We start from the raw sequence: 25,421 nt of genomic DNA on the forward strand, positions 1-25,421 counted from the left end.
ATCCAAGCCAATGTCTTTCCTTACTATTGCATTAATTTCCTCTTTAATCAGCAATGCCACCCCGCCTCCTTTTCTTTTCTGTCTATCCTTCCTAAATGCTGAATACCCCTGGATGTTGAGTTCCCAGCCTTGGTCCCCCTGGAGCCATGTCTTTGTGATGCCAATCACATCGTATCCGTTAACTGCTATCTGCGCAGTTAATTCATCCATCTTATTCCGAATATTTTAAGATATGGATTACAGTTATATGGATAGTTTGGAGAATCTTGGATGGTTGTTACTAGAGCAGAGAAAGCTAAGAGGAGAGTTGATTTGAGGTATTTAAAATCATGAAAAGTTTAGGTAGAGTAAATAAAAAGAAACTGTTTCCAATGGCTGAAGGGTCAATAACCTGAGAGGACAGATTCAAGATGAATGGCAGAAGAATCAGTGGTGACATGAGGAAAAACCTTTTTTAAGCAATGAGTGATTAGGATTTGGAATGCAATGCTTGTTAGGGCGGTGGATACAGATTCAGTAGCAGCCTTCAAAAAGGAATTGGTTAAATACTTGAAGCAGAATAACTTGCTGAGATATGAGGATAGAGCAGGGGACTGGGACTAACTGGATTGCTCTTCAAAAGTGGCGGCGCAGACTTTAAGGGGTGAATGGCCTCCTTCTGTGCTGTACTCTTCTACGTTTCTTGCCCATAGGCCAGTGAATCTAACCTCCATTGTGCATAAGGAAGTAAAATGCACCCTGCACCCTGAAAGAGGGGTTAATGAAACCTAAATGAGTATAGTATGAAGAGGCCAGCATGGATTTATGGGAGGAATGTCTTGCCTAACAAGTTTGTTTGCGATCTTCAGAAATGACACACCTTATTGACAGTGGATGTAATATGTTTAGGTTTTAGCGTGGCTTTTGATACTGTGCCACACAAGCAATTAGTCCACAAGGTAGGAAGGTACAAAATAAGAGACGGGCTTCTGGGCTGGATTGAAAATCGGCTAAATCAAAGAATATCCGCTAAATTAGTTTGTGGATGGAGCTGCATCGACATGGTAATGGATTACTATTGATCAGTGCTGGGGTATTGCTATTTGTAGTGTATATAAATGACTTGGAGCTGATGATTAAAAGGAGCCTGTATAATTTTGCAGATTATACCAAATTGTGGGGGATAGCGTTTGAGTAAAGGGAAAGAAAGAAAGACTTGCATTTATATAGCGCCTTTCATAACCACCGGACGTCCCAAAATACTTTATAGCCAATGAAGTACTTTTTGAAATGTTGTCACTGTTGTAATGTAGGAAACACGTCAGCTAATTTGCGCACAGCAAGCTCCCACAAACAGAACTGTGATGATCAGAACAGAATGGTGCAAGGGGGAGGGATTCAAATTCCTGGGACATTAGAACCAGTTTTGGGGGGAGGTGGGATCAGTACAAACCGGACGGCCTGCACCTGGGCAGGACTGGAACCGATGTCCTTGGCGGAGTGTTTGCTAGTGCAGTTGGGGACGGTTTACATTAATATGGAAGGGGGAAGGGAATCTATGCAGGGAGGCAGAGTGAAGTAAAAAGGGGGCAGAAGCAAAAGGTAGGAAGGAGAAAAGTAAGAGTGGAGGGCAGAGAAATTAAGGGCAAAAATCACAAAGATCCACATTACAACATAATTCTAAAAGGACAAAGGTGCTTAAAAAAAACAAGCCTGAAGGCTCTGTGTCTCAATGCGAGGAGCATTCTTAATAAGGTGGATGAATTAACTGTCAGATAGCTGTTAATGGATATGGTGTAATTGGGATTACGGAGACATGGCTCCAGGGTGACCCAGGCTGGGAACTCAACATCCAGGGGTATTCAACATTCAGGAATGGTAGACCAAAAGGAAAAGGAGGTGGGCTAGTGTTACTGGTTAAAGAGGAGATTAACGCAATCGGAAAGAAGGACATTAGCTTGGATGATGTGGAATCTACATGGGTAGAGCTGCGAAACACCAAAGGGCAGAAAACGTTCGTGGGAGTTGTGTACAGACCACCAAACAGTAGGGCGAAGTTGGGGATGGCATCAAACAGGAAATTAGGGTGGCGTGCAATAAAGGTACAGCAGTTATCATGTCTACATATTGATCATCATCTACATATTGATTGGGCAAACCAGACTGGTAGCAATACTGTGGAGGAGGATTTCATGGAGTGTATAAGAGATGGTTTTCAAGACCAATATGTTGAGGAACCAACTAGAGAGCAGGCCATCCTCGACTGGGTCTTGTGTAATGAGAAAGGACTAATTAGCAATCTTGTCGTGCGAGGCCCCTTGGGGCAGAGTGACCATAATATGGTAGAATTCTTCATTAAGACGGAGAGTGACACAGTTAATTCAGAGACTAGGGTCCTGAACTTAAAGAAAGGTAACTTTGATGGTATGAGACGTGAATTGGCTAGGATAGACTAGCGAATGATACTTCAAGGGTTGACGGTGGATAGGCAATGGCAGACATTTAAAGATCACATGGATGAACGACAACAATTGTACATCCCTACTGGCGGAAAAAATAAAATGAGGGCGGTGGCTCCACTGTGGCTAACGAGGGAAATTAGGGATAGTGTTAAATCCAAGGAAGAGGCATATAAATTGGCCTGAAAAAGCAGCAAACCTGAGGACTGGGAGAAATTTAAAATTCAGCAGAGGAGGACAAATGGTTTAATTAGGAGGGGAAAATAGAGTATGAGAGTAAGCTTGCAAAAGCTTCTATAGATATGTGAAAAGAAAAAGATTAGTGAAGACTAATGTAGGTCCCTTGCAGTCAGAATCAGGTGAATTTATAATGGGGAACAAGGAAATGGCAGACCAATTGAACAAATACTTTGGTTCTGTCTTCACTAAGGAAGACACAAATAACGTCCCGAAAATACTAGGGGATCAAGGGGCTAGTGAGAAGGGGGAACTGAGGGAAATCCTTATTAGTCAGGAAATGGTGTTAGGGAAATTGATGGGATTGAAGGCCGATAAATCCCCAGGGCCTAATAGTCTGCATCCCAGAGTACTTAAGGAAGTGGCCCTAGAAATAGATGCATTGGTGGTCATTTTCCAACATTCCATGGACTCTGGATCAGTTCCTATGGATTGGAGGATAGCTAATGTAACCCCACTTTTTACAAAAGGAGGGAGAGAGAAAACAGAGAATTATAGACAGGTTAGCCTGGCATCGATTGGGGAAAATGCTGGAATCAATTATTAAAGATGTAATAGCAGCGCATTTGGAAAGCAGTGACAGGATCGGTCCAAGTCAGCATGGATTTATGAAAGGGAAATTATGCTCGACAAATCTTCCAGAATTTTTTGAGGATGTAACTGGTAGAGTCGATAAGGGAGAACCAGTGGATGTGATGTATTTGGACTTTCAAAAGGCTTTTGACAAGGTCCCACACAAGAGATTGGTGTGCAAAATTAAGGCACATGGGATTGGGGGTAACATGGATAGAGAACTGATTGGCAGACAGGAAGCAAAGAGTGGAAATAAACGGGTCCATTTCAGAATGACAGACAGTGATTAGTGGTGTACCGCAAGGTTTAGTGCTGGGACCCCAGCTATTTACAATATATATTAATGATTTAGACGAAGGAATTGAATGTAATATCTCCAAGACAGATGACACTAAACTGGGTAGCAGTGTGAGCTGTGAGGAGGATGCTAAGAGGCTGCAGGGTGACTTGGACAGGTTAGGCGAGTGGGCAAATGCATAGCAGATGCAGTATAATGTGGATAAATGTGAGGTTATTAACTTTGGTGGCAAAACCAGGAAGGCAGATTATTATCTGAATGGTGACAGATTATGAAAAGGGGAGGTGCAACGAGACCTGAGTGTCATGGTACATCAGTCATTGAAAGTGGGCATGCAGGTACAGCAAGCAGGGTTAAGAAAGCAAATGGCATGTTGACCTTCATAGCGAGAGGATTTGAGTATAAGAGCAGGGAGGTCTTGCTGCAGTTGTACAGGGCGTTGGTGGGAGTATTGTGTGCAGTTTTGGTCTCTTAATCTGAGGAAGGGCATTCTTGCTATTGAGGGAGTGCAGCGAAGGTTCACCAGACTGTTTCCTGGGATGGCAGGACTGACCTATGAAGACAGACTGGATCGACTAGGCTTATATTCACTGCAATTTAGAAGAATGAGGGGGATCTCATAGAAACATGTCAAATTCTGACAGGATTGGAAGGTTAGATGCAGGAAGAATGTTCCCGATGTTGGGGAAGTCCAGAACCAGAGATCACAGCCTAAGGATAAGGGGTAAGGCATATTGGATCGAGATGAGGAGAAACTTTTTCATCCAGAGAATTGTGAACCTATGAAATTCTCTACCCCAGAAAGTTGTTGAGTCCAGTTCATTGGATATATTCAAAAGGGAGTTCGATGTGGCCCTTACGGCTAAAGAGATCAGGGAATATGGAGAGAAGGCAGGAGTTGCATGATCATATTGAATGGGGGTGCAGGCTTGAAAGGCCGAATGGCCTGCTCCTGCACCTATTTTCTATGTTTCTATGATCTGTTTTTTATTATGTTGATTGAGGGATAAATATTGGCCAGGGCACCGGGGATAACCCCCCAACTCCTCTTGGAAATAATGCCATGGGATCTTTTACGTCCACTTGAGAGAGCAGACTGAGCCTCAATTTAACGTCTCATCTGAAAGATGGCACCTCTAACATTACAGCAGTCTCTCAGTTCGGCACTGGAGTATCAGCCTAAAGCTTTGTGCTCAAGTCTCTGGAGTGGGATTTGAACCCTGAAGCGAAGTTGCTACCAACTGAGCCACAGGCTGCCACAAACTAAATACAAAGGGATTTGGGTTGACTGGAAAGGTGGACTAATGGATGGTAAATTACATTTTATGGGCTCCATTTTCCCCAAAGCTTTTTTTGGCGTACTTGAAATGTTACGCACGTTTTTTGGGGGCCCAAGGACGCCAAAAAAAATGTTCTAAGTTTCCCCATTGGATTTCTACATTTTGGTGTGGCTTAACCTGTCCTTTAGCTTTGTGGGTGGAACCTTGATCTGCACCAAAAAGATCGGGCTGCCTTGGTAACCAGGGACACAATGCAAGCTGAGGCTGCAAAGTGAAGCATACAGCCAGCTCCCAACACATTAAAACACATTGCATCAAGTTAAAAACACATTAAATATATTGCAGCAATTTACCTCCAATTATTAAAGCTGGTCCTGCTACCCCAGCCCAGGCCGAAGGGCTTGCCGGTCTGCTCCCCCGCCTGACATCCCAGGCCGAACGGCCTCCTCCCGGTCCCAATCGCTCTCGCTCGCGCTCTCTCTCTTTTTCTTTTTCTCTTCTCTCTCTTTCTCTCTTTCTCTCTCTCCGCCCCCTTTGGCTGAAAAAAAAACTAACCTAAAAAAATCTTAACTAACTGAGCTGGTGCAAATGGATTGTGAAAACTGTTTTCTTTAACTTAGGCCAAAAAAACAGCCCAAATCACGGGAAAATTGAGCCCAATGTAGGCAACTTCAATTTATTGAGGAAGCAAAATAAATGGAGTTTGAACTGAATAGCTGTAGATTACAAAAAACCATCGGGAACAGAATCTGGGGATATTGGTAAATGGCTCACTGAATCCAGCAGTGCAGTGAGAAAAGCTAACTCAATCTTGGGATGTGAAGCCTGTGGGATAGAGCAGTAATCCCATGAAATGATCGGTCTGTATAAAGCACTGGTATATTGTTGCAATGTACAATTCTGGTTGCTGTACTAGAGTAAGGATCTCCATGACCTAGACCTGCTGCTTCTTAGCTTAAGGCATCTGATCCATTAGTTGAAGAGGCTGGGATTGTTTACCCTGGGGAAGAGATGGGGAGATATTATTCAAGTATTAAAGATACTCAAGGGGATAGATCAATTAGACTGTGACTATATATTAATGCAATCAGATCTAGGGGACACAGATTTTGAGGATTTTAAAGGTGGAGAGAGGGAGATTGGAGACATTAAATACAGGCCTAGAAATCCCAGTCTTCTAGTTCTTGTGGGCACTCGACAGAAAAAGGTTAAAAAAAATGCGCAAGTACCTTATCCTGCTGCGTCCACCAACGATCCTCGTCCTGAGGTCTCCTCTCCCTGCGCATCGGAGCGCATGCACATCAGGACGTCTGTATGCTGGAGCTGCAGTCACATGGGCCTGGGCAGCCAATCCAGGTACGGTATTTTCTCATTCAGAATAATGGAACTCCATAAGTAGGAGTTCCCATTACTATTATTGAGAAACCCACCCCCCAACACACATTTTTAACAAATACATTACATATTTAAGATTAATTTAAATTAAAGTTAATAAATGTCTTATTAAAAACATATTTCTGATTTTTTTAAAGTTTTTTAATTATGGTTTAAAATAAACTTGCCTTAAGTGGGCAGGGTTTTTAAACATTAAAATGTGTTTTTTAAATTTTACTTTACTATGTTTTTGTATGTTTTACAACTCTTTAACGCCTGTAAAAGTAGGCTATGCACCTGCTTTTACTAGGCGCAAGAGTTTTCAGGACATCCACTGGGCAAGAGATGTGTAATTACCACAATCTTGCCCATGCGAATGTCCTGGCTGTGGGGATATGGATGATCTGTCAAGCCAGAGCTTGACAAATCAGAAAAAACTGTTTTCAGCGCATTGCGCGCTAAAAACCGGCTTTTGCGTTGCCTTCCTGGGTCCGTACATATTCCGTACGGACCCGGGAAGGCCGGGATTTCTAGGCCAGAGAGTTCCAGAAGTGGCTGCCACCAATGATGGAGCAAGGGGCATGACCACAATGCCATAGTTTGGGGAATGAAGCATTCGAGATGGGTATAGGGCTGTAGTAGATTGCAGAAACAGGGTAGGCTAAGGTCAATAATGGATTTTAAATGTAATCGTAGAATCATAGAATAGTGCAGAACAGAAGGAGGCCATTCAGCCCATCAAGTCTGTGCGGGCTCTTTCGAAGAGCAGTCCAGTTAGTCCCACTCCCCTATTCTTTCCCCATATCCCTGCAATTTTTTCTCCTTCAAGTATTTATCCAATTACTTTTTTGAAGGCTACAATTTAATCTGTACCCAACACCCAATCCGGCAGTGCGTTCCAAATCCTAGCCACTCGTTGCGTAAAAAAAGTTTTTCCTCATGTCCTTCTGGTTATTGGAGCCATTGGAAACTGTTACTCTATCTAAACCTTCATGATTTTAAACACCTATATCAAATCTCCTCTTGGCCTTCTCTGCTGTGAGGAAAACGACCTCAGCTTCTTTAGTCTATCCACGTTAACTGTATTCCCTCATCCCTAGAATCATTCTAGTAAATCTCTTCTGTACCCTCTCCAAAGCCTTCATGTCCTTCCTAAAGCGGGGTGCCCAGAATTGGACACCATACTCTAGCTGGGGCCAAATTAGTATTTTATATCATTTTCGTATAACTTCCTGGTTTTTGTACTCTATGCCAATATTTGTAAATCCCAGGATCTCATGTGCTTTATTAACTGCTTAATTAACCTATCTTGCCACCTTCAAAGGTTCTTGCACCCCCTTTAAAATTGTACCATTTAGTGCGTATGGTTTCTCCTCATTCTTCCGACCAAAATGTATCATCTCACATTTCTCTGTTAAATATCATCTGCCATGTGTCCACCCATTCCACCAACCTGTCTATGTCCTCTTGAAGTCTATTGCTATCTTCCTCACTATTTACTACACTTACAAATTTCATGTCATCTGTAAATTTCAAAATTGTGCCCTGTATCCCAAGTCAATAATATGTATGGGCGATGTACATCCAGTGCAGGACAGCGAGATCAGGGGTGATGTGTGAACATAGAAACATAGAAAATAGGTGCAGGAGTAGGCCATTCGGCCCTTCGAGCCTGCACCACCATTCAATAAGATCATGGCTGATCATTCACCTCAGTACCCCTTTCCTGCTTTCTCTCCATACCCCTTGATCCCTTTAGCCATGAGGGCCATATCTAACTCCCTCTTGAATATATCCAATGTATAGGTATCAACAACTCTCTGCGGTAGGGAATTCTACAGGTTAACAACTCTGAGTGAAAACATTTCTCCTCATCTCAGTCCTAAATGGCTTACCCCTTATCCTTAGGCTGCGTCCCCTCGTTCTGGACTTCCCCAACATCGGGAATATTCTTCCTGCATCTAACCTGTCCAGTCCCGTCAGAATTTTATTTGTTTCTATGAGATCCCCTCTCATTCTTCTAAATTCCAGTGAATACAGGCCCAGTCGATCCAGTCTCTCCTCATATGTCAGTCCTGCCATCCGGGAACCAGTCTGGTGAACCTTCGCTGCACTCCCTCAATAGCAAGAACATCCTTCCTCAGATTAGGAGACCAAAACTAAACACAATATTCCAGGTGAGGCCTCACCAAGGCCCTGTACAACTGCAGTAAGACCTCCCTGCTCCTATACTCAAATCCCCTAGCTATGAAGGCCAACATACCATTTGCCGCCTTCACCGTCTGCTTTACCTGCATGCCAACTTCCAATGACTGATGTACCATGACACCCAGTTCTCGTTGCATCTCCCCTTTTCCTAATCTGCCGCCATTCAGATAATAATCTGCCTTTGTGTTTTTGCCACCAAAGTGGATAACCTCACATTTATCCACACTATACTGCAGCTACCATGCATTTGCCCAGTCACCTAACCTGTCCAAGTCACCCTGCAGCCTCTTAGCATCCTCCTCACAGCTCACACCGCCACCCAGTTTAGTGTCATCTGCATTGTGTGTGGGGGACAGGATACGTGCAGCAGAGCTTTGGACAATTTTGAGTTTATGGAGGGTGGAAAAAGGGAGGCCAGCAAGGAATGTGTTGGACTGGTTAAGTCTGGCGGTGACTAAGTCATGGATAAGAATTTCAGTGCTGAAGAGCTGAGGTAGATATAGAGGTGGGCAATGTTGCAGAGGTGAAGTAAGTGGTCTTGGTGATGGATAGGTTGTGGCACTTAAAGTGCAGCTCAGTCAAACAGTGTTGAAATTATGGACGCACTGGTTCAGCAAGTAGCGGGCAAGGAAGGGGCAGGAGATAGTGACAAGTTATTGGAGTTCGTAGCAGGTATCAAAGATCGTGGGCTCAAGCTTAGAAAAAGAAAGGTTTAGATTTTCCTACTTTACATTGAGGGTGCTTAATATTTGGAAAAATGGCAGAATTTAATAGATGTTTAAGGAGTGGGCGATTGAGGGGTGTTAATTTTTGAGACCGATCAGTTGGACTCGACATCACTTTGTGATGTGCATTCCTATGTAAAATGTAATGTTTTTGTTCTCGTACGCATCTTGTAGAAACTCGTCATTATGGTTTTTTTTGTTTTAAAATGTCCAGCTGAGTGCTCTATAACAGTTGAGAGGGAATTTTTTCTTGGAAGCTTCAAATGTCATATTTCCAATGGAAACAATATTCTATCTTGTATGCTTCAGGGAAACACTCCCACAGCAGCAGGAGATTTGTAATGTTTTTAAGTATGGTATCTTGGGAATCAAAGAGAAATATGATTGGAAAAAGAAAAGTAATGGGCTTAACAATCTAGGGATAGTAATACTTGAAATCTTACTGAACAGAAAGATGCAAACTTTGTACAGTTAGCAAGCTGGCTTAATAGTTTGATTTGTTAGGAAGGGATCAACAGGAGAGGTGATAGTGTCATCTGTAATCTCAATTATGGTTGGACAAAATAATTGCAGATAGTCAGTATATGAAAATGTACTGAAATCCTCTTGTACAAGTGTTTCACAACTGCAATATTACTTGTGTTCAAATTAACATTGAGACAGATGACAGTGTAACCTTACTTGAAGGCAGCAGGTATTAAATTGATGAACTGTGATTGTTAAATGATCAGTTTCTGATCATTTAACATATGATTTTTTTATGTGCATCATTGAAATCCAATTAAGAATGCCATTACATGGCATTAAAAGCAATTCAGATTAATTTACAGTTCACTAATATCATTTAATTTGCACTTAAGTAGGCATTTTGCAGTAACTGTGTACTATTGTTTACTTGAGGGTTTGAATTAAATGGATTGAATAATGAAAGGAATTGTTTTACAAATGTATGTAAATTATAAGTTGAATATATTTTAATGTCCTTAAAACTGAATGCTAAATCAGCCCTGAATATTTGAGCTGATTTACTTAGGGCATCTGGGGCGTGCAACTAATCCTTACTGCGTGTTGATGTACTGCATGCAGTGCTACCACGTCATGTCTTAATTTATTTAATACATTGAATCTCTAGTTATACGCTTTCACAATGGCATTGCTATTTTGGAATTTAACATTCATTTAAAGAAGAATATTGTGCATGTGGTAAATTCTGAACGAAAACAAGATGATGGATATCAAAATAAAAGGATGGTATTTGAGAAGTTAGTTAAGCTTAAAGGACCTGACTTGATACATCCAAGGATTTTAAGGGAAATGGGTAAAAATAAGAGTTAAGGGCAGTTTCTCAGAATGGTTGGAAATAGGTAGTGGTGTCCCAAAAGTTTCTGTTCTGGGACTGCATTTGTGTACATTAATGATTTGGATATAGGGCTAAAGGGAGTGGTCTCTAAATCTACAGGCAATACTAAAACAGGAATCGTAATTCTAGGGACCAAAAGAAGCTGCAAGGTGCTATTGATGGTGGAATGTGAAAAAATTGGCCAGTGGAATTCAGTGTCAGTAAGTGTAAGGTGGTGCATTTTGGGTAATAAATAAAATTGAATTCTACTTTGGAGGAAAACTGTTATGTGGGATTTGGGGTTCCAGATTCACGAGACATTAAACGCAGCACCTCAACCTCATAAGGCCAGAATAAAGCTAATGCAATACTGGGCTTTATGGCAAGAGGCTTGGAATACAAGACGTAATTGTGACTCTATAAAACCTTACTAAGACCACATTTGAAGTACCGTGCATAATTATGGATTCCACACTGTATGAAGGGTGTTGAGACAATAGAGAGGGTATGTTGCAGATGCACGAGGATGCTGCTTGTTATGATGAAATAAAAACACACAGAAAACTTGAATAATTGGGGCTGTTTTCATTGAAACAGAGGAAGTTAGAGAGTGATTTGGTAGTGTTTTATTTTTAAATTATGGTGGAGGGGGGCGCAAAGTAGATAGAAAGAGTCTGTTACCAATGAATGAGGGATCTAGAATTATTTCTATGAAATGGAAGAGATTTAGGAAGAGAGATTTAAGCAGAGACCATGTCATTATTTAAGAATAAGTTAGATAGGTGGCCGAAGAAAGGAGAAATGAAGGGATATGATAACAGGATAACACATGGGACTAGAATTACTGCTCATGTGGAGGATAAACACCAACAACCTATTTCAGTGTTGTAATAGCTATGTAATACACATTGATCTCCTACATCATTGCACATAGGAAGTTATGACCAAATACAGTATTCAGGTCAAAGAGATGGTGGGGGATAATTGGATAATGGGGAGGGAGAGTGGGAAGGAGGTAGATGGAGGGTAGGGGGGCGGGGCGGTGGGGAAGAGAAGGGGATGCAGCAGGCAGTAGTTGGAATCAGCAGAGTTAGAAGCTGGTAAACTGTCTTGGTGGGGAGTGGGCGTAAGACCATTAAAATCTCTTTGCAGGCCAGGAATCCTACTCTGGGGGACAAGCAAGTATTGAAGTTATGTCAGCAGGAAGAAAAATATAGGTGGGTCACATCTAGCCTGAATATCCGCTGTCTTGATGGGAATGGTTGCTTCAAGAAATGCAGTCGGTACCTTTTCGATCACTTTCCTGCTTGTTTGATATGAGTGGTGGTTGCAAGTGAGTTCACGGTCAGTTGCTAAAAGTGTGATTCTAGTGCAGTTTCCGTCGGACTGGCGGGGTTTCAGAAGACCAGCAAAGAACGAACGTGGGGTCAGTACCGGATCTTGCATTTCTGCTGCATTGCAGGTGTGCTTGGGGAACTGACCTCCACTACAAAATAATAACTGAGGAACTAAAACAAAAAGCTTGATAATCAAACATTTTGTTTTAATTAAAGAGCCTCCTAGGGACTGGAAAGTTATGGAGAGTTAAATGCAAATTTTATAGTAGCAGGTTTGACCTTAAAACTAAAGCCGTGTGACAGCTTTGTAATATTGTACAGCCCTATCACAGCATCTTCAGGTGTAATAGATACTGCATCCAAATGTTGACACTTTGGATTTTGCCTGACATAGGAGCTTTCTCTGGATTTTGATAAAATGTTGCGATCCATTCAGCGATTTTAATATATAATCGATACATGTTTCATGGTAGAATGAATGTAGTGCTTCAATTTTAGAAGCGAGGCCAACGCAGTATTCATTTTCCCTTTGTTAAAAAAAATGGTTGACGGCATTTTCCAGACCTTCAAAATGATCAACATAGGTAATGGAGATGTACACAAGTTATTTAACTTGCAGTGAATCACAAAACCAGAGAAGTCCAAAATTAATCAGTCTTCACCAAGACTATAGATTGGAAGAAATTCGAGCGTCTCTATCTCCCTCACCGTAGAATATTGGATACCGAGACCATGCTCTGAGCAAAAGCAGCTAGTTTTGTCAGTACCTTCAAAGCTAGGTAACTAGATTAGATATAATGGCCCGGAATTTGCGGTCAGTGACGAAACAAAGGTGTTCACTGCTATCCCCGAAGAAAACTGTCTATAGAGATCTCTCAATCTCTGTGGCGAGAAGTTTGCCTTTTTCACCGTTCAAGTGATTACAGTGCTGTGAATAGGGGATTCCTTAATGCAGTGCTGCTGTGATGTCAACAAGCTGTCTAAGCAGCCAATCACATTGCAGAATTCTCACCGACAGGGAACCAGGAACTGAGAAGCTGCTTTTATACGGCATTTAAAAAAATGTTAGAATAAAACAAAGATTGGGGCTTTCGCATGGAGATAAGGTAGAACCTGAAATATAAACAAACTTTAAAAAAAACTTTTTTTTAAGTTTCTTTAAACTTATAATTTTTATCATAATGAAAAAATTTGACACTCCACAAAATTAAAATTTGTTTTTCAGGGCCATAACATTTGTTTAGCAGATAAATCCCCAGTTACACCTAATCCAACAAGACTTAACATTCAATAGGGTATTTAACAGCGATATTACTGCGGAAAAGCCCAAGTTTTCGTCGGTTTCACTGATGGCCAGCTATGTGGGCGGGAGGGTCACCACAGTGCAACCAGTGTCTGAGCAGTGAATGACCGCAACTTCAGGATTTTCACGTTTAAATGTGCATGTGCTAAATCCTGAAGTTGCTGTCCGTTTCAATGGGATAATAACAGCGAACGCTGTTAATTCACCGTTAATACCCACTGCAAATTTCAGCCCTATATGATTAGGAAGATGGTTCCTGTGCTATTGAAACTATTGATTTTGTCTGCTCAGAGTGGAAAGGTGTGGGTTGTTATGCTGCACCGATACAAGTTTTTTGTGTTACTTCATAGGACTTTATCTTGGAGATTTTGCCACCAAGCAACCCTCTAGATTGGGTTCAGTAGAATTCATTGTGCATCATGGCTTCCTTCCTTGTACACTGTCATGCTCCCTTTCAAATAAAGAATTGCCCTTTTCAAAAACCCTGCCCTCAGTCCATCTGTCCACTCCAGGCAGCACACTATATCTAGCTTTACAGGCCGTTAAACGTATTGTCATCTCCCAACTTTGCACTTGCCTCTCTCAAAACTCCCTGTTTAAGTACCTCCACTCTGGCTACCACCCTTCCCAAAGAACTAAGATAGCCCTAGCCAAAGTCTCAAATTACATCCTTTGTGTTGGTAAATACTGTGTGTTATCCTTCCTTGATATCTCTGTAGCATTTGATACAGGGGACTATGCCATCTTTCTCTGTTGCCCAACCTTATGGAAGTGTCCTTGCGTGGTTCTACTCCTAACTATCTGAATGCAGTTAGCGCATCTCCAGCCGTAACTTTCATTCCCACCACACCCTGTCAGCTCTGGAGTTGGTGAATAATCTATTCTTGGCCTCTTCTTCCTCATCTAAATGCTGCTCCTCAGTAACATCATCTGCAGTGTGTGTCAGCTCCCATATGTATGATCAAGGCACCCAGTTCAATCTCTTCCCCCACCATTCTTAACCTTGTGACAACCTCCATACTCGTCTGATATCTTGGATGAGTCACAACTTCTAACTGATCATCAGGAAGACCATTACTCAGGTATGTCCTGCCCACAAAAAGCAGGACAAATCCAATCCGGCCAATTATCGTCCCACCAGCCTACTCTCTCTCAAACCATCAGCGATGTGATGGAAGGTGTTGTTAGCAGTGCAGTTAAGCAGCACTTATTCACCAATGACCCCATCACACAGCTCTGCCCGCCCCCCCCCCCCACAATCATTAAGATCCATGGCGCGGCAATGGACAACATGGAACACTTTCCATACCCTGGGAGCCTATTATCAGTAAGGGCAGACGTCAACGACGAGGTTCAACACCACCTCCAGTGCGCCAGCACAGCCTTCGGCTGCCTGAGGAGGAGTGTGTTCGAAGATCAGGTCCTTAAATCTGGCACCAAGCTCATGGTCTACAGGACTGATACCCACTCTCCTGTATGGCTGGAGAAATATCACCAACGATGTCTTCGCAAGATCCTGCAAATCCCCTGGAAGGACAGACGCACCAACGTTGGAATCCTCAATCAGGCCACCATCCCCAGCATTGAAGCACTGACCAGCTCCGTTGGGCAGGCCATAGTGTTCGCATGCCTGACACAAGACTCCCAAACCAAGCGCTCTACTCGGAACTCCTACACGGCAAGCGAGCCCCAGGTGGGCAGAGGAAACATTTCAAGGACACCCTCAAAGCCTCCTTGATAAAGTGCAACATCCCCACCGACACCTGGGAGTCCCTGGCCAAAGACCGCCCTAAATGGAGGAAGAGCATCCGGGAGGGCGCTGAGCACCTCGAGTCTCGTCGCTGAGAGCATGCAGAAAAAAAGCGCAGGCAGCGGAAGGAGCGTGCGGCAAACCAGTCTTCCCCACCCACCTTTTCCTTCATCGACTGTGTGTCCCACCTGTGACAGAGACTGTAATTCCCATATTGGACTGTTCAGTCACCTAAGAACTCACTTTTAGAGTGGAAGCAAGTCTTCCTCAATTTCGAGGGACTGCCTATGATGATGACTCACCAATAAACTGCTTACTGATACTCAGTTTAGATTCTGCCAGGACCACTCGGCTCCAGACCTCATAAAGCCTTGGTCCAAACATGGACAAAAGAGCTGAATTCTGAAGGTGAGGTGAGAGTGACTGCCCTTGACATCAAGGCAGCATTTGACCGATTGTGGCGTTAAGGAGCCCTAGTTAAATTGAAGTCAGTGGGAATCGGGGAAAACTCTCCACTGGCTGGAGTCATAACTAATGTGTTTGCAGGCACTCTAGTAATGACTCCATGTGGTAAGGTATTGCACTTGAACTGTTGTGACCTTAGTCCATTTATTGCAGCTCCTGAATGAGGTTAAGTTAAGGTGGGCTCCCTTTTATACCTGGTTACCTGCAGTGTGCAGGTGGCCTCTAGGTCTCTACCTGTTGCACCCTCTGGTGGTTACAGGTATATTGTATACAGTGTGAAGATACATTCATTGGTCTTATGTAACTGTATATTGAGTGTACATGGTATTATACATACGCAACACCTAACACAAAGGAAGATGATTATGGTTGTTGGAGGCCAATCATCTTAGCCCCAGATCATCACTGCAGGAGTTCCTCAGGGGTAATGTTCTCGGCACAACCATCTTCAGCTGCTTCATCAATAATCTTCCATCCATCATAAGGTCAGAAACGGGAACGTTCGCTGATGATTGCACCGTGTTCAGTTCCATTTCCAAGTCCTCAGATAATGAAGAAGTTTGTGCCCGCATGCAGCAAGATCTGGACAACATTCAGGCTTGGGCTGATAAGTGGCAAGTAACATTTGTGCCACACAAGTGCCAGACAATGACTACAACAAGAGAGAATTTATCCACCTCCCCATGAATTCAAAGGGATTACCATCACCGAATCCTCCACCATCAACATCTTGGGGGGTTCACTATTAGCTAGAAACTTAAATATTGTGGCTACAAGAACAGGTCAGAAGCTATTCTGCGATGAGTGACTCACCTCTTGTTTCCCCAAAGCCTTTCCACCATCTACAAGGCACAACTTCGGAGTGTGATGGAATACTCTCCACTTGCCTGGATCAGTGGAGCTCCAATAACATTCAAGAAGCTCCACACCATCCAGGACAAAGCAGCCCGCTTGATTGGCACCTCATCCACCACTTAAACATTCCCTCCCTACACCACCGGCGCACCGTGGCTGTAATGTGCACCATCTACAAGATGCACTGCAGCAGCTCGCTAAGACTTCTTTGACAGCACCTTCCAAACCCATGACTTCTAACACCTAGAAGGACAAGGGCAGCAGACGCATGGGAACACCACCACCTGCAAGTTCCCCTCCAAGTCACATACCATGCTGACTTACAAATATATCATCGTTCCTTCATGGCTGGAACAAAATCCTGGAACTCCCTCCCTAACAGCACTGTTCGGAGTACCTTCACCTCACGGAAGGCGGCGGCTCACCATCACCTTCTCGAGGACAAATAGTGATGGGCAATAAATGCTAGCCTTGCCAGCGATGCCCACATCCCATGAATGAATAAAAAAAATCATAGTTTTTGACCCCTGCCTTAATTCCCACTCCCTTGCTGCGGAATTTCATTTCATCATTTGCTAAGGCTTAACCAGAACATCCAAAACCTTACTGTTCTGTTTGATGCAGAACTGAGCTTCAATCCATATCCTGTCCATCACGAAGACTGTTTATTTTCACCTCTGCTTCCTTCCGCTACTGAAACTTATCCATGCATTGTCACTCAAATGGCAATGTCCTCTGCTAGTTTCCTATCCTCTTCATCCATAAATTTCAACTTGTCCAAAACTCAGCCTCCTATACCATATCTCTCACTAAGTCCCATTAAGCCATCACTTCCATCTTCATCAATTTGTATTAGTTTCCTGCCTCCCAACATTACATTTTAAAACCTAATCTTTAAATCCTTTCGTGGCCTTGCTACAATCTGCCTCTGCAACCACCCCAGCCTTATCTCCTCCCACATCCTTCAGATCTCTGTCTTGCCTTTTGCAAATTTCTTCGCCCTCTTTCTCGCCCCTCCCCCCCCCCCCCTTCCCCAAACACCCCACTACTTATGCCAGAGGTTTGTATTTCCCATTTTAGTCACAACCTGTATACTGATATATATGGCTTTCCACCCCTTTAAAACATTTTGGCCAACTGAAATGTGCAGTGTTTTCAAATAGCATCCTTCTGTATTAAAAAGAATGCAGTTAATTGGAAAAACATGCATAGAATCATAGATTTTTTTTTTTACATCACCTTTGGCTCTTTTGCTAATGACCTTAAATCTGTGCCCTCTGGTTCTCGACCTTCTGCCAATGAGAACCGTTTCTCTGTCCAGATCCCTCATGATTTCGAACACCTCTATGAAATCTTCTCTGCTCTAAGGAGAACAACCCCAGCTTCTCCAGTTTATCCATGTAACTGAAGTCCCTCTTCCCCGGAATCATTCTTGTCAATCTTTTCTGCATCCGCTCTAAGGCCTTCATCCTTCCTAAAGTGAGGTGCCCAGATTTTGGTACAATACTCCAGTTGAGGCTGAACCAGTGTTTTATACAGGTGGTTCATAATTTCCACACTTTTGTACTCTATACCTCTATTCATGCTGTTTCAGTAACTGTCCTGCCACCTTCAATGATTTATGCACATATACCCCAAGGTCTCTGTTCATGCACCCCCTTTAGGATTGTACCCTTTAGTTTATATTTCCTCATTCTTTCTACCAGAATGTATCACTTCGTACTTTTCTGCATTAAGTTTCATCTGCCACGTATTTACCCATTCCACCAGCCTCTTGAAGTCTATCACTATCCTCCTCACTGTTCACTATACTTTCAAGTTTTGTGTCATCTGCAAATTTTGAAATAGTGCCCTGTACACCCACATCCAAATGATTAATATATATCAAGAAAAGCAGTGATCCCAGAACTGATCCCTGGGGAACACCACTGTAAACCTTCCTCCAGTCCAAAAAACAACTGTTCACCGCTACTCTCTGTTTCCTGTCATTCAGCCAATTTCTTATCCATGCTGCTACTGTCCCCTTTTATTCCATGAGCTTCAACTTTGCTTGCTATTATGTGGCACTTTGTCGAATACCTTTTGGAACTCCATGTACATCACGTCAACCACATTGCCCTCATCAACCCTCTGTTACTCATCAAAAAAACTCAATCAAGTTAGTTAAACACGATTTGCCTTTAACAAATCCGTGCTGGCTTTCCTTAATTAATCCACACTTGTCCAAGTGACTGTTAGTTTTGTCCCTAATTATTGTTTCTAAAAGCTTCCTCACTACCGAGGTTAAACTGACTGGCTTAGAGTTGCTGGGCTTATATTTACACCCTTTTTTGAACAAGGGTGTAACATTTGCAATTCTCCAGTTCTCCACCCTATATCTAGGAATATTTAATACCCAGTCCTGCCCTTTTTTGAGCCAGGTCTACCTTATTGCCACAATATCATATTCCCATGTGGCTATTTGCGCCTGCAGCTCACCAACCTTGTTGACTTTGCTTTGTGCGTTCACATACATACCCCACTATTTTAGACCATTCTGTGTTCTCTCTTAGCTGCACCCCATCTAATACCTTACTATTTCTTGGTTTAGTGATATCTGTCTCTCCCAATTCTTTGTGCCTTTTTTTCTCCTTTCTAAAGCTACATCCTGATGCCCATCTCCTTGCCAACTTAGTTTAAACCCTCCCCAACAGCACTAGCAAACCTCCCTGCTAGGATATTGGCACTGACTCTGTTGAGGTGTAACCCGTTCGGCTTGTACAGGTCCCACCTCCCCCAGAACTGGCCCCAGTGCCCCGGGAATTGGAAGCGCTCCCTTTTGCACCATCTCTCTAGCCATGCATTCATCTGCTCTAGCCTCCTATTTCTATATTCACTCGCGCATGGCACTGGGACTAATCCAGAGATTACTAGCTTTGAGGTCCTGCTTTTTAATCTCTTTTCTAGCTCCCCAAAATGTGCCTGCAGGACCTCATCCCTCTTTCTACCTATGTCACTGGTACCAATATGGATCATGACCTCTGGCTGTTGATCCTTCCCCCCCCCTCAACATCCTTAACCCTGGCACTAGAGAGGCAACATACTATCCTGGAGTCACATCTGTGCCGCAGAAGCACCTGTCTACTCCCCTGACAATCGAATCCCCTACAACTATTGCTTTCCCTGACTTCCTCCTCTCTTTCCCCCCCCCCCCCCCCCCCCAGCCACACTTTGCAGCTAAGCCACCCATGGTGCCATGGAGTTGGCTCTGGCTGCACTCCCCAGAGGAACCATCGCTCTCACCAGTACTCCGAACGGAATACCGGTTGGAGAGCGAGATGTACTCCGGGGACTCTTGCACTACCTGCCTGGTCGTCCTCTTCTGTGTGGCAGTCACCCATTCCCTATCTGCTTGCGCACTCCTTAGTTTCGAAACCTGCAGCTTGAGCTCCTTCAGCTGATGACACTTCCTGCACGTTTGGTTTACCAGGACACCGGAAGTTACCTGGAGTTCCCACATGGCAGAGGATGCACACTCAGCTGTCCTACCATACCTTTTATTTAATAGGCTAAGAATTAACTTAGAAGAAATAAACTTACAACTTAAAAAAACTCACCATCTACTCACCAATCAGCTCCTTCCCTTGTGCTGATGTCACTTTAGGATTTTTACTCTGACGTCACGCTTTCAAATTCTGCCTGTTTTGAATTGCTCCCAGTTCCGGCCTAGTTCAGCTCTCACTGCCTCTGCTCTCGGGCCTGCTGCGCTCTTTATCCCAGCTCCGTTCTCATCCAGTTCTCGCATACCATAGACTATTCAGCCGCAGCTAAATGAAATGCATTGCAGCCATGAAACTAAATGGTTGTTGAACTTGAGGGCTTATTTTGAGAACTCAATATGACAAATGATCACTGTACAATTGTATCAGATGTGGTAATAAATTATTCTGGAAGATGTACTGTGCTGAGTTTTCTTATTGTTATCCATTTCAGTTACTGACCTTGAGGTCTTGCCCTCATATTCTCTGTTGAGAATTTAATGTCATCTAAAAAATTGATTGTTTCTCTTACACTGTCTCAGCTGTAATTGTGATTAATAATGGTTAGCTGGGAAGAGGCAGACTGGTTTGTCTGCTTGCAATTACTTTGTGATAAATTGAGTTCTTTTACTTGTATTGAAGAAAACTGATGTAATCTAGAGTTGAAGACGGGAAGAAATACAAACTTCACTCATTCTCATAAGATGTCTGTTAAATTAAAGAGCAAATTGTTGAAAGAAGGAAAATTGAATTTATATAAGCACCATACCACATCTCAAAGCATTTTACATACAAAGAATTTGTTTGAAATTACGTAGGCAAACACAGCAGCCATTTTACATATAGCTAGTTCTGGCAGATCACAAAGAGGTGAATGCCTAATCTATCTTTTCGTAGTGAATTAACAGGTGGGGCCTTGGTTTTTATTGTCTCATCTGAATGATAGCACCTGCAGTAATGCAGGACTTCCTCAGTTCTGATGCATCACCCTAGATTCTGTGCTACTATCTTATTGGGTTTGAACCAAAGCAAGAGTGGTATCAATTGCTGTCCGACTGGCATTGGGTAGCAATCATTTTGGAATGCTAAATCTTAGCCCTAAATGTAGCTTGGAATAACATGGACCTGATCAGCAAGTATTTAATTTCTGACGGCATTCCTAATAATTGTGGGTAAAATTATATCCATTATCAACCTGAAAATCGAAGTGGAAATAGATTGTGGGATATTTTGTACATTGCTCATGTGTTTGGCTCACTAGTGAGTGGAGTTTATTAACCAGGAAAGGTAGGTGAAACCCTTGCTCATAAGAAACTGAACACGGGAAGCAACTTACTCTCTCTTAGTTTTGATTAGAGGCTGCTAACTTGAAATTGTGAAAATCATGCCTGCTTTCAAGATGACATGATCTAACTTTTGTGAATTAAATGGGTCTTTCAGTGGTCGTTGTTGCTGGTGTTTCACAAAGCCATGACATTCATATCAGCAAGTTAGAGCCTCACAGCTAAAAGAATGCTAGGAATTTAATTACTTGTGCTGTGATGGCCACAGCAATGGGTGGAAGACTAAATCAATGCTGGAAAGCTGACTATTTAAAGTTCTCTATTCGGTAGGGTTTTATTTCATAGCACAAGATGCTGGGGTTTCCCTTGCATAGTTATTCCTGGGGCAATAAAATTTTCATGGCTATATAATGAAGGGGTTTTAACCTTTTAACCGTGTTCATCACCCTTTTGGGTTTGAAGTGTTGAAGCAAAAAAATTGTATGCTTTGGCATATAATGTAGAAAGTCATTAGTTGTTCTAGTAACTTGTCATGTTACAGTTAACGTGGGGTTTATGTGCTTTCAAGTGCTCAATCATTTTATTAGTTTTTAGCCAATGGAGTCACTTCTAATTTATATTAGGATACATTCATAAAACTTGTGCTTAACTAGGCTTGGTCATATTAAGATGGAATTCATTCTTGTGACAATACAGTCAAAGCATCAGTTTCACTTTATTATTTAGCCTCCTCTCCAACCCACCACACCCAAAACATTTTCCAGGTTGAAAAGTTGCTTTTCCATTGTCTTCAATATAGGGTGAAAATTGGATATAACTCTGTCTTATCAGAGATGATATATTAAAGAAATTTTAAGCAAGTTTGCAAATATGGCAGCCACGTGACCTGCAGGTTTTCAGCTCACTAGTCAAATGAATATTCGATTTACTATGATAAAAATATAAACTGAGGAAATATGACAAGATGGATGTGCAAATTAACATTCTGACAAAGCTAATGATGCACTCCAAGTACCTTCTGCTTTTGGAGCTGTGAGCAGCTTCATTTCGTATGCAGGGATGTTTGTTTTCTGGCTGTTCAAACGTCAGTGCAATTCCACATGGAGTTACAGTTAGGTCGGAGGTGTGCAGTCAAGCATGCATGTTAGTTTGTACACCCTGTAGTGGCAATAATGTGTTACACCCAGTCAACTGCTGCTTGAGTCCTTTTCTGGACAATTACATTTGTAACTATAGAAGCTATTTGGTGATATTTGTGTGTGCACAGTTGAAAGTGACATAATACTCTTCCTTCCCCTCTCCTGCATGTGTAAAGCTGCCTCATTGACAGGTTTGTGCAGTGATGTTTTAAGGTGACTCGCTTTAAAAAAGTCCTTTATGAATTATTGGGTTGCATGAATACAGTGAACTCTACAAAATAACATTTATCTGATAAAAATGACAGCTTGTTGCATGTCACCAATTTCACTACGCATTCCTACTACATTTAATTGTAAAATTATGCAGGTTTTTGGGAGGTCAAGAGAATTGAACTAAATTACTTAGCTGAAGGGTACAGAATAGATTGGCAATCAGCTTTACTGGTTACAAATTCAGTAAGGTAGTATACAGAAATAAACACCGATTTTTCATAATTTAAAAGCTACATCTGGTTGGACCTCAAGGCCCTGTGACCAAAGAATGCACCTTCCTCAAAAATAGGTTGAAGACATTGCTTTAATAAATGTTTAAAACCTTTGGGTCTTTGCATTTTCTACATGCAAATTCTCCAGTTTGCACTGAACTTGTGGACTGTGCAGCATGCTACTCCTTTGGGGAGCACTGAGCTTAATGAGCTTGATCGTCTGTAAAGCTCAATAAATCATATGACACACTACATCTCTCCTCTTCTAAATAAAAACATTTATCACACAGTATTTATTTGCCATGTTTAAAAGATTAATCTCTCACCATAGAGAGTGTACTCAAGCATTTTGTGTCTTCTTTCCAGTGGGTAAGTTACGAAAACGATGGTTGAAGGAGAGTATCTCTGATGTCGGTGTGGGAATGCTGAAATCTGTTAAGGAGTATGTGGATCCAAACAACATCTTTGGAAACCAAAATCTTCTGTAAATCAAAGATGTACTCAGCAGCTAAGCTTGGATTCTTGGAAAGTAAGCAAATCCCACCATCTTAAAGATGAAATCACCAGACTATCAAAAAAATTAACAACTTACACTTTGTAAACAAAGCATCTGCAGTAGAATTTGTTGGCTAATAATTTCTTTAATATGGGATACAGAGCACATGTTTGCGGAAAAGATGTGAAACTTACTGTGTTGCGTGCTATGCCCTGTTCCAATAAAGCTGAGAATGTTTTTGACAAGTATATTCAGCAGCAAACAGGACATGCAATTGTCAGTTTAAAAAAAACAGGATGCTTCGAGGTTACTTATAATCTTGTAATTCTTTTTAAAAAGGCATAGGTGGTCAGCTCTGATTGTAATTTCTGCCTACTTAAGTCCTTCAAAACTTTTGCACCAATCACATAGCCATACCCGCTTGTTACTGGTAACTTTTTTGCATGTTAATTCGATTCTATAAGCAAATGTTACTAAATGTTAAACTATCCAATTTGTATAATGTTCTCTTTAATTCAATTACTTTTCTTTTCTGTATGCTTCCTCCTAAGGGGAAAAATATCATTGTACAGAATGCATACTGTATCGCATCTCCTTTGTGAATTATGGGTTTCTGATTAAATTAAAATGTTGCAAATTTAAATTGTTCTAGGAAGGAGAAATATTCTTGATAGTGCCCTGGGGACTAAAGGATGACATTAATATTTACAAAATAGAGATACATGGATAATGTTACTTACATCATCCATACTAATTAAAGTATTTTTTGGATTCTTTCAATATTACATACTTTTTTGGTTGTCTTTGTATAAGTGTGTTCTATTCCAAGTTATGCCGAGCATTAAACAGGTTATATTGAATATTTCTGCAAATCAAAATATGAAATTACAGTCACAAGACAGTTTTTTTTACTTGCATGGTGTACGGGAAATTGTTACATTTAGTATATAACATTACCGCGGTGTGCAATTACTCATTTTGCTTTTCAAGGCATCAATATTTTGCTTGGATGAAAAACAGGATTGGCGTGCGAAAACATTTAATGATCAGCAGTGTTCTAGATTGCATTTGAAAATATGTTTACAGTTCTTCCAGAAGCTCTGTCCATTTTGCTAAACACACCACTGTTAACTTGAGTTTCTGGCATTTCACTTGTGAAAGAACTAGCATAACTTGGATATTGGTGAACCATTGACTGTGTAATCAATTCTTTTAGCTCCCTCAAGTGGTTGTGTATATGGTGTTCCTTTTACCAGTGGTAATGCTTGTAAAGTTGAATATTAAGTTCACCCTCTCCCTTCCCTCTTCACCTGACTACAGCAGAGATGCCCATTTCTCAGGCATAGAATTTATTTAGATACAATACATTGTGAGCAATTTATATGTCCAGTTTACACATCTATAAGAAGTGATCCCATCTGTAACATGAAAATTACAGATAATGTGCTCGTACTCCGAGAAATGGAGAAGGAACAAACACTGGTTGAAGTGCCAGTTTGAGCCGTTGATAGTTAGGAGGTGATGAACTGAGCCTGGGCATTCTCCCAGTTTGTTGGGGGAGTGGAGTGGAGAGGAAATTGGAAGGGTGAGTTACTGCTGCTTTTCTACAGCTTTATAAAGAGGCAGCCCAGAAAGTGGGTGTATGCGCAACATTTTGGCTGCAGTTATGAGGCTAGAGAGATGAAGGCGATGATAAATTACAAATAAAAGGAGACACTTGGCCAAAAATTGGCTCAAATTTTGGGGCTAAGTGTCTCCTTTCATTTGTAATAATTGTAGAAATAAATGCACATTTTTGAATCTTCACCAATTTGCCAAGTGGTTTTTATTTCTGGAGGTGATTTATAAAATCAGTATGCCAGAAACTCATTGTTTTGACTCGTTTGTAAACATTCTGTAACTGAACACTGTTTTGTGAACCTAGTTGACAAAGTTTTCATATTTTCAACTTAATGAGCAGTTTCCTGTCCTTAAGTCTCTTGACTCCCACATTGCTGTTGGTAAAGCACTGATGTGATTTAATTTGGACTTCATTTTAAATAAACTTATAAGGAATTGCTCATCAGACATTGAATTTCTTTAAACCATTTCAATGGTGGAACTTCATTTGTAACTCTGCATCAAACACTAAGCGTTTGTAGGATGCCAAAAACTTGCATTTAGCGCTAAATGTTTAAAATTAAAAATTCATATGTGCATGAAAATAACTTGCCAAGAAATACTAAAACATTTGTTCCAAGGATACCTTTTAAGTTTCTCCTTGCCAATTGCTCCCCCTGGCCTCCAGACGCATTACTCACCAAAATCTCTTCCTTCCT

At 41.8% G+C, this 25,421-nt stretch overlaps 1 protein-coding gene across 1 annotated transcript in view; it reads left to right on the forward strand.

Moving 5' to 3' along the window:
• agps (alkylglycerone phosphate synthase) overlaps nucleotides 1-25,168 on the forward strand; it is a 236,199-nt gene extending 211,031 nt beyond the window's left edge. Inside the window, exon 20 of the mRNA XM_070875767.1 lies at nucleotides 22,974-25,168. Coding sequence (XP_070731868.1) covers nucleotides 22,974-23,095 — 122 coding nt within the window. The 3' untranslated portion in view covers nucleotides 23,096-25,168. The remainder of the gene's footprint in view (nucleotides 1-22,973) is intronic.
• Nucleotides 25,169-25,421: the final 253 nt, after the last annotated feature.

This window comes from Pristiophorus japonicus, chromosome 3, assembly GCF_044704955.1.
Source record: "Pristiophorus japonicus isolate sPriJap1 chromosome 3, sPriJap1.hap1, whole genome shotgun sequence".
In the NCBI taxonomy this organism is placed as follows: domain Eukaryota; kingdom Metazoa; phylum Chordata; class Chondrichthyes; family Pristiophoridae; genus Pristiophorus; species Pristiophorus japonicus.